The sequence below is a fragment of the Botryllus schlosseri genome, chromosome 16, assembly GCF_051294905.1.
Source record: "Botryllus schlosseri isolate E-star chromosome 16, Bs_hap1, whole genome shotgun sequence".
NCBI classification, from domain to species: domain Eukaryota; kingdom Metazoa; phylum Chordata; class Ascidiacea; order Stolidobranchia; family Styelidae; genus Botryllus; species Botryllus schlosseri.
This window is the reverse complement of record NC_137251.1, coordinates 13947863-13960132: the sequence shown is the minus strand read 5'-3', so window position 1 is coordinate 13960132 and position 12270 is coordinate 13947863. Positions and strand designations below refer to the sequence as shown.

At 38.5% G+C, this 12270-nt stretch overlaps 1 protein-coding gene across 4 annotated transcripts; it reads right to left on the bottom strand.

The window, feature by feature from the left end:
* Position 1: 1 nt before the first annotated feature.
* On the bottom strand, positions 2 to 12026 carry LOC145458331 (protein deacetylase HDAC6-like). Of its 4 annotated transcripts, XR_013921113.1 has the most exons (18): positions 12010 to 12026; positions 11088 to 11280; positions 10213 to 10292; positions 10027 to 10137; positions 9877 to 9965; positions 9226 to 9415; positions 8410 to 8531; positions 8165 to 8319; positions 7876 to 8106; positions 6944 to 7124; positions 6492 to 6680; positions 3893 to 4298; positions 2911 to 3008; positions 1710 to 1813; positions 1513 to 1650; positions 1094 to 1162; positions 697 to 776; positions 2 to 350 (listed from the first exon to the last, which is right to left on the bottom strand). XR_013921113.1 is itself a non-coding variant. In XM_080336668.1 (17 exons), the coding sequence occupies exons 2-16, from the start codon at positions 11229 to 11231 to the stop codon at positions 1100 to 1102; spliced, it is 2301 nt and encodes a 766-aa protein (XP_080192794.1). In that variant the 5' UTR covers positions 11232 to 11280; positions 12010 to 12026; the 3' UTR covers positions 2 to 776; positions 1094 to 1099. The 4 variants fall into 4 exon arrangements, 3 of the variants coding, with proteins under 3 accessions (XP_080192794.1, XP_080192793.1, XP_080192792.1); XM_080336668.1 differs by having other exon boundaries at positions 2 to 776; XM_080336667.1 differs by lacking the exons at positions 2 to 350; positions 697 to 776 and having other exon boundaries at positions 982 to 1162; positions 12010 to 12025.
* Positions 12027 to 12270: the final 244 nt, after the last annotated feature.

The following is a 12270-nucleotide window of genomic DNA, read 5'->3' as shown; positions in this document are numbered from 1 at the left end:
ATTGGATCTTCCATTTAATGAGAAATGGTGGTTGATACATAACACTTCCAAGATCTGTTGGACAATCCCGCATGTGCAAAAAATTATCGAGACGATAGATTTCGCGTTGTTGGGAGGGGCCGTTCACACTTTCAGTTGTGTGCCTCTAAGTCGCGTTTTATCAAAAAAATACACCAGCCAAGGCTGTGTCATCAAAAGGAGTTCGCGTACCATCTGAAAATCGCACTTTGAACGCTCTCTTTCCCTTGAAATCTGTTGCTGGTAACTTCGTATTTTGTGATATTGTTGATATACGACGTTCTTTCCAATTCTGTACTAGTTGCTGACGATTACCCCTCACGAATTGTCAGCTGAAAATATTTGGGTTCATTTCAATGTGAATATACTATTCAATCGTATACTTCCAATTACGTGACAGACAATAAGTCGCAAGTAGACCATGAACTCCACATCATGCCTGAAATCGTTCTAAATTTCAGAATCAGTTGAGAATTTGGTGCTTCTATTACTCTGATTAACAATCAAGCCTTCACTCTATACAATTTGGCAAACTGGCGGCTAAGAACCACAGGTGCAAAGAAAGGTCATCGGCAACTATGTTGTTCGTGGAGAAAGACGACTTTCTCTGTTGCAATACGTGAATCCCAATGTGGTTCGCCAAGATCTGCCCGGCTGCCACATACCATGTTCACTCACTTGTGTAATTTACTGTCTTAGTTCACTCATTGCCATCGTACTAGTGGCCCACATCGTCTGAGAATGTAGTAGAACCTCTCCTGGTGAAATGAGGTTCAATTAACGCATAATATGATAATCGACCAAGAGTTCGAGCACACAAAATCGAGTCCTCATTGCAATAAATGAATTAAAGTGCACTGTGTGGTTGACTGCAGTAGTAGTGTGCAAAATGTAGTTATGTCATTGGAAAAACTGTTCAACTGCTTGTGATTGCAAGCACTCTCAGGGTCTACATGACGAGTATTCCTTGCTTAATGAGACTGTATTGCTGTAACTTATTGCCGTCACACAAACTTGGAAATGGTGCACTTATTGTAAAAACGATCTGATGCCTCTTATTAGGACAAACTCATACTTATATTCATATTGGCGCTTGGATCCCATGCTTCAGCAAATGCACTTTCTTATAAACTTCTTTTAAGGGCTGAAAAATATGAAATCATTTACTGAAGGCGGGCAACCCTCAAAATACACTCGTAATCTACTTCGTAAGCATGTGAATACCGGTGGTGATCAGAGTACACAAGGATGCTGATTAAGTACGGTAGAAGCGGTCATAATGCTGTGAAATCCTAATCAATTACAAGCAGAAGCAGTTATTTCCAAGATATCTCTAAACTACTTCAAGTAGATGTTTTAAGTGAAGGCCTCGAGAACACTCCCGTTTCAAAAAGACAATTTGGTCGGGGGGTAGCACAAAATTCATGTTCGCAGATACACAATTATGAAAATATACTGTAGCCAACCAATGCATTTATAAAGTTGAGACCTCACCTTTACAGAAAAGTTACTCAAGTACGAATCACACTGGTAACACCAGAAGCTCAAGTCAGAGTGACTTAGCGTGATTGGATGTTTGTGTAAGTTGGAATGCTCCAGCATATGACCGCGGACAAATCTTCCACAAAACACCTGCAAATCAAGGTCCTGTGGTATATTTCGATTTCATGGCGAACCTATCCATTTACAACCTTCTGGCATGATAAGCAAGACCAGTTCTCAGACGCATGTCCACAATCTTCACAGCGATTGTGTAATTCCCAATCCTCAATTGCGTTAAAATGATTTTTATAATCTGAAAAGATCGCAAAGATGTTTTCATCTCAATTGAACATTACCGAGTGTAAAAAAGGAAGCATCAAGTACCGGTATATCTGTGAAATGCATGACACAGAATCCTGCCATTTTAGTCAAGGTAGCAAACAAACCCATAATAACCCTACTCAATTCATACACTGCGTGTGATCCATTGTATAATTTTTCATCTATTAACGGATAACTGCTAATGATATCACTGCCTACTAAGACCATTGATACCCACGACCTGATCATTCCATTCTGGTAACCAGAGCAAACTAACTAGTGTCAATATTATGAGGAAGTATTGTTTTGAAAACCCTATATTATAAGTACCGGTAATACAAAATTACCTGGGCATCTTAAATCGGAGAATTGAGCTGAAAAACTAATTAAGTCACTTATTGCTAGGGCTAAACGGCTGTCAGGAATCGGTTTTTCAATCACTTCTACATGGCTGCAATGAAATTTCTCTCCTACTATGTAAGAGTGAAAGTGACCCAGCAAATTTGTACAATTATAGGGTAGCAATTTTCAAGACATGCCCTGACTACTTGTTATAGCTGTTAGAAGTACAAAACTGAGTTTGTATTGAAGCATGTACTTTCAAAAATTAGATTGAAGAGAGATTAAAATTATCCGATCCCTGTTCATCACTTGCTTTCAGGAGTAAGGTTAAATTTCCAATGGTCGAGCTAGTACAAATTTGAAACTAAACTAGGATACAGGATCTATATTACCCAGTTTCTATACAGATAGGCCTACATACTATCTAATGTACAAAAAACTAATTTTGCTTCAGAACTTTTGAAATAGAAGTGCATGTAATCTAAAAACGAGTAAGTGATGAAGCAGTGATTACTCGTTACTGCCGACCTCGTGTGTTTGACAAGATGAAACAGTTGATAAATTTCCTCAGGTCCGATTTTGTGATAAATATCCTCAACTATGACTTCTATTTTGTAGATTGGACTCAATTGATTGCAGGTATTTTGATTTGACAACGACTTTAATGCTTACCGCATGGAACTCAAACACTACACACCTACTTTTAGATCATTCGAAAATCTTTCTACTCAATAAATTTCATTTTACCTAGCTTGACATGTGGGCAGTCATCTTTCGGTACCGTATAACCACTGGCGTCATCGGGCAATCCTGCCTGCGCGATAGCTACCATGTCTTCAAGACTTCTGAAACATACACAACACACACATCCTTTCGGCTCTCAAATATCCATCAATGCGATGACATAAATTTGGAACATATATTACAATTGATATGATTACATTCAGATTAAAATGAGATTGCTTGGCAACCATAAGTCACAGCCAAGCAGACGATAAAAATATAATGCATTGTTCAGTATCGTCAACTTTTTCATAATTCCTTCGATATCAACTAATCAAGCATATACATCTCATCTAGTTGGATAGTAGAGCAATGAGCTGTTGCTGAAATATCTCAAAGGCACATACCCAACGTGATTTTGAAACAAAAACCGAGATAACGAATTCTTACATTTACGACAGAAATGTCTGCCACTTCAATTTTAAAAAGTCGGGAAAGCGATAAATAAAAGAGAGCGCATGGCTTCAGTAATAAAAGACGCCAGAGTAAATTTTCTAAATTAACGAGCTGGCAGTATATGCTCGTACTCGGGAATCACCATTACTAGCTGCGTCACATAACGAATTAAAGTAAAGTTATGAGTCGGAACCGCGATTCGTCACACGGACATGAAATCAATATCTAACTCGCTGTTATGATATTATTTCAGGGGTAATCGTCAACATCTAGTAGAGAACTTTGTGTGTTTTCACATGTACAATAGTAAATTGACCTTGGGCCATCTGTTTGATTCGATTATTCAAATTTTCATGCCTGCGGAGCAGAGATGCAACAGTTTGACATACAGAATTCTTTTCAATTCTCTAATAGTTGCCGACGAGTTTCAGCCAAAAAATTCGTGTATATTTCAATATGAATATAATACTATTCAACGGTATCATTTTATGATAGCATATTCAACTGAAACTTTCGAGCGCATTCATAATGCTCACTGCAGTCCACTTACATTCCGCTAACATCACCCATGCCCATAGAGTTGAGAACAATAGTCAGTTGCTGTACATCTGGCTTTTCCTCTCCCCCGCCACACGCCCCCAGCAAGTCCGAGTCTGCAGCACTATCGGCACGATTTGAACACGCATTGTCATCCGAAACACTAACATCATTCGAAGCAGTGCTGCGCGCACTTTGAAAAGACAATTCCGGAGACACTGTGTCGGCGGCATCAGTGTAATCGAGACTCGATTCCGGCACCGACGCATCAATTTCGATGCGATGATCGACTGCAGATGGTTGCAGGGACCCCGGAGGCGCGAACTCGAGTTCCTCCCACTCCTTGCATGCCAAAGATTCCTGGGATGACACGATGCTAGCGCTCGAATCATTTGAAGATCCTGATTTCATCCTTGTGCCTTAAGAGATCGTAAACCGAACGTCACGTAGAGCAAGAAATTACATACCAATTGAACCCTCGGCAAAACTGATAACAGAGTTGTACACAATTGAACAATATATTCATTAGGGGTGTTCAAAAATGACTTTTGTTCTCAAATTGTACTGGCTAATTGATAAAATTGTTAGGTTACCTAATCAAAAGTTATTGCCGTCGAAAAATTTGGATGAAATAGTATTTACGGTGGGCAGTCCTATAATAAATAATTAAAGAATTAGCCGCCGTAAATACTATTTTAGTCAAATCAAAATTTTTCGACGACAATAACTCTGCTTCCACTGGTTGGAATTGAGCCAAGTTTGGTGAGCCTTGTTTCAATAGACAACCTAACAATTTCATGGGGTGAACAGAAAATTTTGAAATTTTTTTATTCATTTTTATATTATATAAAACTCTCTTCTCATGCAGTGATGCAGCTACTGGTTGGAATTGAACCAAATTTGTTGCGCAGCCTTTAATTAGGTAACCTAACAATTTTATCAAGTAGCCGGTACAATTCGAGAAACAAGTTTTTTTGAACACCCCTAATACTCATATTGAAATAAACCCAAATATTTTTAGCTGACACTCGTTGGGGGTAATCGTCAGCTACTAATATAGATGTAGTGCTATGTTACTCATTTACAAAGTCTAATAAGGTCCCTTTACTGAACAAACTATTACACTTAATCACTTGGCTTCAGCACAATGATTTTAGAACCCAAATCCCAATATTCAGAATTAAGAGTCATTAATCAAGAAATGAGAGGATTTTCGCAGTGACGAAATTATATGTCTCCTTCCGTGAAGAGTTTACTACTGAGAAGTATAGTTCCGTGGGCGCCTTAAAATCTCAATCGGTCATATCACAGCATCTCAAACATAGCACGAAGCTTTGAAGCTACATATGTGGAAATGACATTTGTGAAGTCGTGATCAACCAGCCGCATTGTCACAACATGCGATGAAATAGGCACGGTCAAAATGCCAATACATCTTTACTACGATGTAGACATAGACCTGGCAGTCTATTCTTCATGGTTGCAAGAAGGGAATACATTTGAACTTCCACATCTAATCTGTTGTGACTCAGTAAAGAGTGATATATTACACTGGCCAACAAAATAAAACTTTTTTTTAGTGCCAAAGATATTTCAATGGTTTCTACGGTACGTATGTTTGGGCTGCTGAGTCTGAAAATGACATCTGTCTCTCTGAATTGGCTCTACATCCTGAGATAAGGATATTTATTTATTTATTATCAATTTTATTTAATCGCCGTAAGTAGAATACTAGGAATTACGCAGATTTAGAATCTTCTCGGCGATCTGTGCCTCACTCTGAGGAAGTACCCGACTCAAAGACAAAAACTGCCCTCGAACTGGATCTTGAATAACATTTTACCGTACAAGAGAGAAAGAATCACTTCCGTATTTTAGCCAACAATATGAACTTTTTTACTGCAAAGACATCGAAGGCTTTTACTGCAAATGGAGGTGTATGATTGATTAGCGTGCTGACAGCTTACTAAATGAACTTTGAGCGTTACTGAACGGCACCTGTTTTTGATGTACAGAAATATGTTGTTTACTGCTAATATCGCCTAATTTTTATCATTTTTGCTTGATTTTCACATGATACAGGACTCGCGTATAGAAGGCTCTCTGTGTTAACGATTGCGTCTTCAACGATATCACTTCAGAAATAGAACAATACTGTATGGACACACTTGAAGAGACAGATGTGAACTCATCGAAGTTGTAGTATATAAAGTGAAATTTACATATGCCGAAATTTGCGTTCTTTTTAGCACTTTTCCAAACAAAAATGTGGAATATCTCAAAGAATAGAGTCTATTTGGAAAAACTAATGTCATTTTCGGATTCAGCGACATAAGAATGCCATAAAACCGTAGGATATAAAGATCCGTAGTAGGCCTACACAAAGAGCATTTTACCTGTGTCACAATTTGCGTACGGTATTTTTAGCACTTTTCGAACAAAAAATATGGAGTATTTGAAAAAATGGAGCCAATTCAGAAAAATGAATGTCATTTTTGGATTCAGCGACCTAAAAATACCCTACAGCCGTTGAAACGTTCTTGGCACCAAAATGTGTGTTGACCAGTGCTATGAGGGTTGATAAAAAGTGATCATGAATATTGACTACTTACCATGCTGATGTCGGCCGTCGCCAGATACTGCTTGATCATCAAGCACGAGCGTTTCGAACCCTTCCGAGAGCTTTTCGGCGACTGCCTTCCTTTTAATCTCCTCTGTTCGCTCAATCTCAGCCATGTTCTCTTCCAGGCAAGGCCAACACGAGCAAATGCTCTTCAACGTATCGAGCACGCATTGTGTACCTATATATTTCAGTATTTTGCGATCGCCACAATATAATGTAAGAATGTACGTGAATACTGAATATTAAGTAACAAAGTACTTCTACTTTTGTGTAGTACTCCGGTAGGTCTTGCCTACTACAAGACTTAAGGCTTTTTGCGATATTGCAATTTTTATGCAAAACTGCCCAAGTAAAAATTTACAGTGTTGCTTCTATTCAACGCGAGTAGCCACACTTACAACATTTAGCATCTCTGGTACCGACTGCCAAAATGTTACCCACCCGCTGAGTTTGCTTCTTTCATTTTTGGCGGTGATGCATATTCTGAATTTTGTGGGTTTTCCGCATCACGCAAAGGTGCGAAGTCCAAAAGAGCCCGGGTACACGCGAGGACGCTGTCCGATACTGTTTTCAGGTTGTAACCGCCTTCAAGCACGATGACTACTTTTCCTTCAGCAAGACTCTGTCGAGAATAAGCCTATTTATTGTAACAGTGCTTACACTGGAATTGATAGAGCGACCGGAACTGATCAAAGCAAATATCAACAACAACAAAAAAATTCTTGAATGGATGGAGTCATAGAGACGCAACTGATTTAGCTCAAATCCCATAATAACGATCAAATAGGGCTTTATCGAAATGGTATTTTGTGGTTATTCAAAACCAGAGGTACCAGCCAGCAACGGAGTAAGCCAAATGTACTCATTTTTCGTAGTTTAGCCTACTTACACAACTGCCTCAAGTGGTTATGATATGCACTTGAATGTTTTCAGTTGCTTAGGCCAAACTAGACCTAGAATACTTTGACTCAACTCTGTTCAAAACATACAAGAGAGTAACAATCCCTATAATACTCTTCAAGTCATTCACATCTTGCTAATTGTAACAGTCCACAAAAGTGAAACAGGCTATAAACACTGGAAAGTAAAAAAATTGACATTTTCCAAAGTACTCAAAGAAATTAGGGATGATGGTGCCTTATTTTAACATTCAAACGCAGAATTGCATTCATAGTTCCAAATCACGATCAAATATTTACATTTTACTGCATGAAATTATGCTTAAAAAACAAAGTCAAATTGAAGCAGTGAAAATCAGTCATAAAATAGAACCTCATTAGACTACTCAAGTCACCATAGGAAGTAACTTATTACTCACATGTTACAATAGCTGCTGATTGGAATCGATTTCAAAACTGTTAAACATAGCCCACCTGAAGTCTGTGGGTCATGTATCCGTACATGTGCGGGGTAACTTGAAATCCCCCCAAAGGGTCACCTTTGCCGGCATCAAAACCTGACGACACCAGGATCAAGTGCGGATCGAAATCTTTTGCAACAGGCATAATGATTTTCTCAAACGCAAGATAGTACTCGGCGTCTCCCATTTTAGCTCCACTCCACGGAATATTGATATTACAACCAGCGCCTTCTCCGACACCTATCTACAAAGAAAATCATTCGTTAATAAAACCACCAAAGAGAAAATGTTAACGGATATACCCTGTCATGGTTTGCATCTTCTGAAGAAGGATAGAAATACCCATGCTCATAACGGTGTAGAGAAATATAGAGCACAGAAGGATCATCGTAAAACTTATTCTGTGTACCATTCCCATGGTGCACGTCCCAGTCTAGTATCAAAACTTTATATTTTTCTGTAAACACACAAGTTTTGAGCTATCAGACAACTTATCCAAGACATTATGTAATTTATATAGATATTTTAAATGTAAACCGTTACCTACTTTCATCTGATACTATTCCAATCTTTTTAGCAAGAGTCTGTGCTTGTATAGCTGCGATAGCTACATTGTTAAATATGCAAAATCCACGTGCAGTGTGTGCTTCAGCGTGATGGCCCGGAGGTCTAAAGACATGAGGTCATAACTAAAAGATAGGTTTGTCAAATCTCTTATTGATATGTGAATTAAATAAACTCTTTACCATAGAAAACAAAAATCATTATAAAAAGTCAAACAAACACATAACTTTATTGATGTTCTGGAAACAGCAGGCTTCACAGCATAACCATTCCTTGGTTTATTGAACATATTCTCGAAGCTACATGGTAGAGATAAAATTCTGGGTTGCCCGGCATATGAGTATGCGACACAATGAAAAACTACAGTCGAGCATGGGACACTTTAGCACGCGTCACTTCAGCATGTGACTTTATAACTCAAAAACTAACCCTCACCCGAAACATACCGGTAACCCTGAAATTGATCCCTATATATATCCAAACCCCAAGCCGTAACCTAACCCAACGTTGAATCCAACCGTAACCCGTAATTTAACCCACATACCCATTTGTCGCATGCTATATTGTCTCATGCTCATATGTCCACGGACCAAAATTTTGATGTGTAACTATATTTGGAAATCAAATTATGGCATGCAAAATAGTGATACTAAAAGTATCAATGCAATCAGTGATACTGCAATGAACTAGGATCTAGGCACCGACTACTTGAAATAAAGAATTACAAATCGAATGAGTAAAAAATAGTTGACATCAAACAGATACTCAGGATCAAACTGAGGAAACTTATCTGTCTCACCGAACTAATGCAAATCCAGACTTCAATGATTCACGAAGCACCATTTCCACAATGGACAGCGTACTTCCACAACTGAGAAGAGCACAATGATAAGTCTCTCCGCATAAGTAGATTGAGTCATACTGCTCCTGCTTCACTTCCAGCTCATCTTGGTCGAGTTTAACAATGGATGCAATAGTTGAAGTATGATCTATAAATTATATTGAATTGAAATCATCAAAACTTAAAGTCCAAGATTATAAGATTATTAGGAAAAAAAGACAACAGCAAGTGGAAACATTTATAAGCGAAGCCAGGATAAAAATATGGAGGAGGCATTTACAAATGATGGGAGAGGCAAAAATTTTTGGAGTCCCGCAAACCCACTGAGAGGTAGTGAAAGCAGATGACACCACAATGTTCAAGTCCGAGATTTTGACTTTTTTCATCATTTATATACGCCAATAACTTCACTTCTACTGGTTGGAATTGAGTCAAATCCGCTACATATTGTTTTTTAGGCAACGAAACAATTTCATGGGTATTGAAGGAAAAATATACTTTTGAACAACACTACGGACATGTCACAAGGACAAGCACATTTGGTTTGGCTTATCTTGACAATAGGAAAATCCGAATTTGACAGTCCCTCAACCATTTCATATTCAATACCTTCCAGGTGAACCGTCCAGACTTCCTCAAGAGTTGCTACACGGCCGCTGATCAGATACAACCGTGACAACGTGTCAGTCTCATTTAATCTAAACAAATAAAATATTGGAGTAACTCCTGTTTGGATCAGGACTGAACCAAATGTCAAACCTTTCGAGAGGTTTCAAGATGCGATCGGGGCGTTCTGGATGATGATCGCCGTAATCCAGAGTTTTTCTGGTGCAGTGCCTTAGCATATCGTTATTGTACACTAAACCCACGCTGCCAACGTTAACAGAAGTGATAAAAAGGTTAAGTAAGGAAATTATGGCTTTCAGAAGAATATAATCGTCTAACCTTTTACCACATTCCGACGGTTGAGTTTCATCGTATTGTAGGACAGGGAGTCTACTTTTCATTTCCGATTTAGGTGACAACTTGAAGAAAATGAAGTTTATTTCAAAAAAAATTTACCGGCATAAACACTGAGCACCAGGGCTGGAAAAAAGTTGGATGATCTGTAAAGTCGATTATCGCCTTCAGAAGGGTTTAACAACCCAGGATTAAGGAAACCGGTTGATCGCAGCACATAAAGTTACTCTAATCTCATGATTTAATAAACTATAGATACCTAGTTATCTAAAAACTGCACACCATTCCTACACGCAAATATTTGCGATAATGACCGTGACGATTGGCTCCGGTTATGGCTTCACTAACCAATCAACGAATTATGTACCCATCATTGCAGAGCGATATCAATATTCTAAAATTCGTTTCATCACTGTACCGTACTGATTAGGCTACACACGAGTTTCATTTCGCGATGATGATAATTCAACCTATTAGAGGCACAGTATCTTTATCAGCTGGCTGCCATTTCATTCAACAAATTTAATACTTGATTGAAAACTTGGGACACCTCGACCAATCATCATGTGTGACCTTTTCCAACTTTATGTGTTACGATTAGCAGTTTTTAATCACACGATTAGCATTCTTCCGGATCCGCTAACTTAATGATCTCTGCCTAAAATGCGCCCCGATTAGCAGTTTTTATTTGCATGATTAGCATTCTTCTGGGTCAGATAACTTTATGATCTACGCTAGGTCAAGGAACCTATAATCTCAGTACTCGAATCTGTGCCCACTGCCCAGCCTTATACCGGGTCGACCTACATGCTACATCTCGGCAATAAGATACCATTAGTATTGCAATTGCAAGAACATACCATGTTGTCCAATTCTTTGTCCATTTGACGTTGACTTCTAAGTCGGCGTTTCCTTCCTTCTTCTTTTACTTCTTGAATTGTCTTATTTCTTCTTGAACCTTTGTCTGTTGTTTCCTCGGGTGAAGCTCCATTTTTTGTACTCATTGTGATATCATGTAAACTTCTCCAATTCAAGCATAACGATTATGTAGTTCTGTTGATATATAAAGTTCAAGTACGGTACATGTTCATGATTCTACTTCTAAGAGATTAGTTTACCTCTAGGTTGCATCGATCATGCCTATGTAATACTGAATAGTGAATATTGTGTTTGCATTTTTTTCCCTATAACTATTGTTATTTTTTGTTAATCATGTATTTCGGTTGGTTGAAAATATACAAGTCTCTCTATTGCCATATGTGAGCATTCGAATCGACAACCGTTAAAGATTTAAGTGGTGTATCGGATGGTCATGCTATTTGTGTAGGCCTATATCATACCAAGACAAATGAATTCAAGATCACAGCAAACTGATGACTTGCTAAACCAGTTAGTAAAATTCCTCAAAATGGCTATCAATCAGGTTTATTAATATTTTCATCGTTTCAAAACATCACAAGACTGCGATTCAATGAACAGATAGGAAGGTGTCGAAACAACTGGGAGTAGCCTTTGCCATGCGATATTACATCTCTTTCAACTCCAACCGGGCTGACCAATCATTATCTCCATACTCCATCCCTGTTTCCGGTCAAGTTCTGTCTCTAAAATTCGGTTTCGTGAATTCGTTTTCTATATCCTGCAGGACCAACTAAACCACTATTCTGTTTCCCCAGCAATGCGAAGATAAGTATGGAATCGGTGTCCTGGGCTCACACTATGATTTATTTTTTAATTATTTTTTATTAAATCACTTTAACTTGGAAAATCATCGCTGCTCACCTGATATATCCGGCAAAACGGCCAGCGAATAACTATAGTTTACTGACCAAGGAAATAAATGGGCTCTTAGGTTAAGGGTAATCCCCGAATAAAGAGGGGATCCCCGTATCACGTGACAGTTCTAGTAACTCCAAAGTCACTCAACTATGACATGACTCATAGTTGAGTGACTTTGATGGTGTCGACACAAGCAAATCGCACGGTTCAATGAAATGGTATCACGTCACAGTTTCCATTTGGCTACAGACAATTTGACGGTGA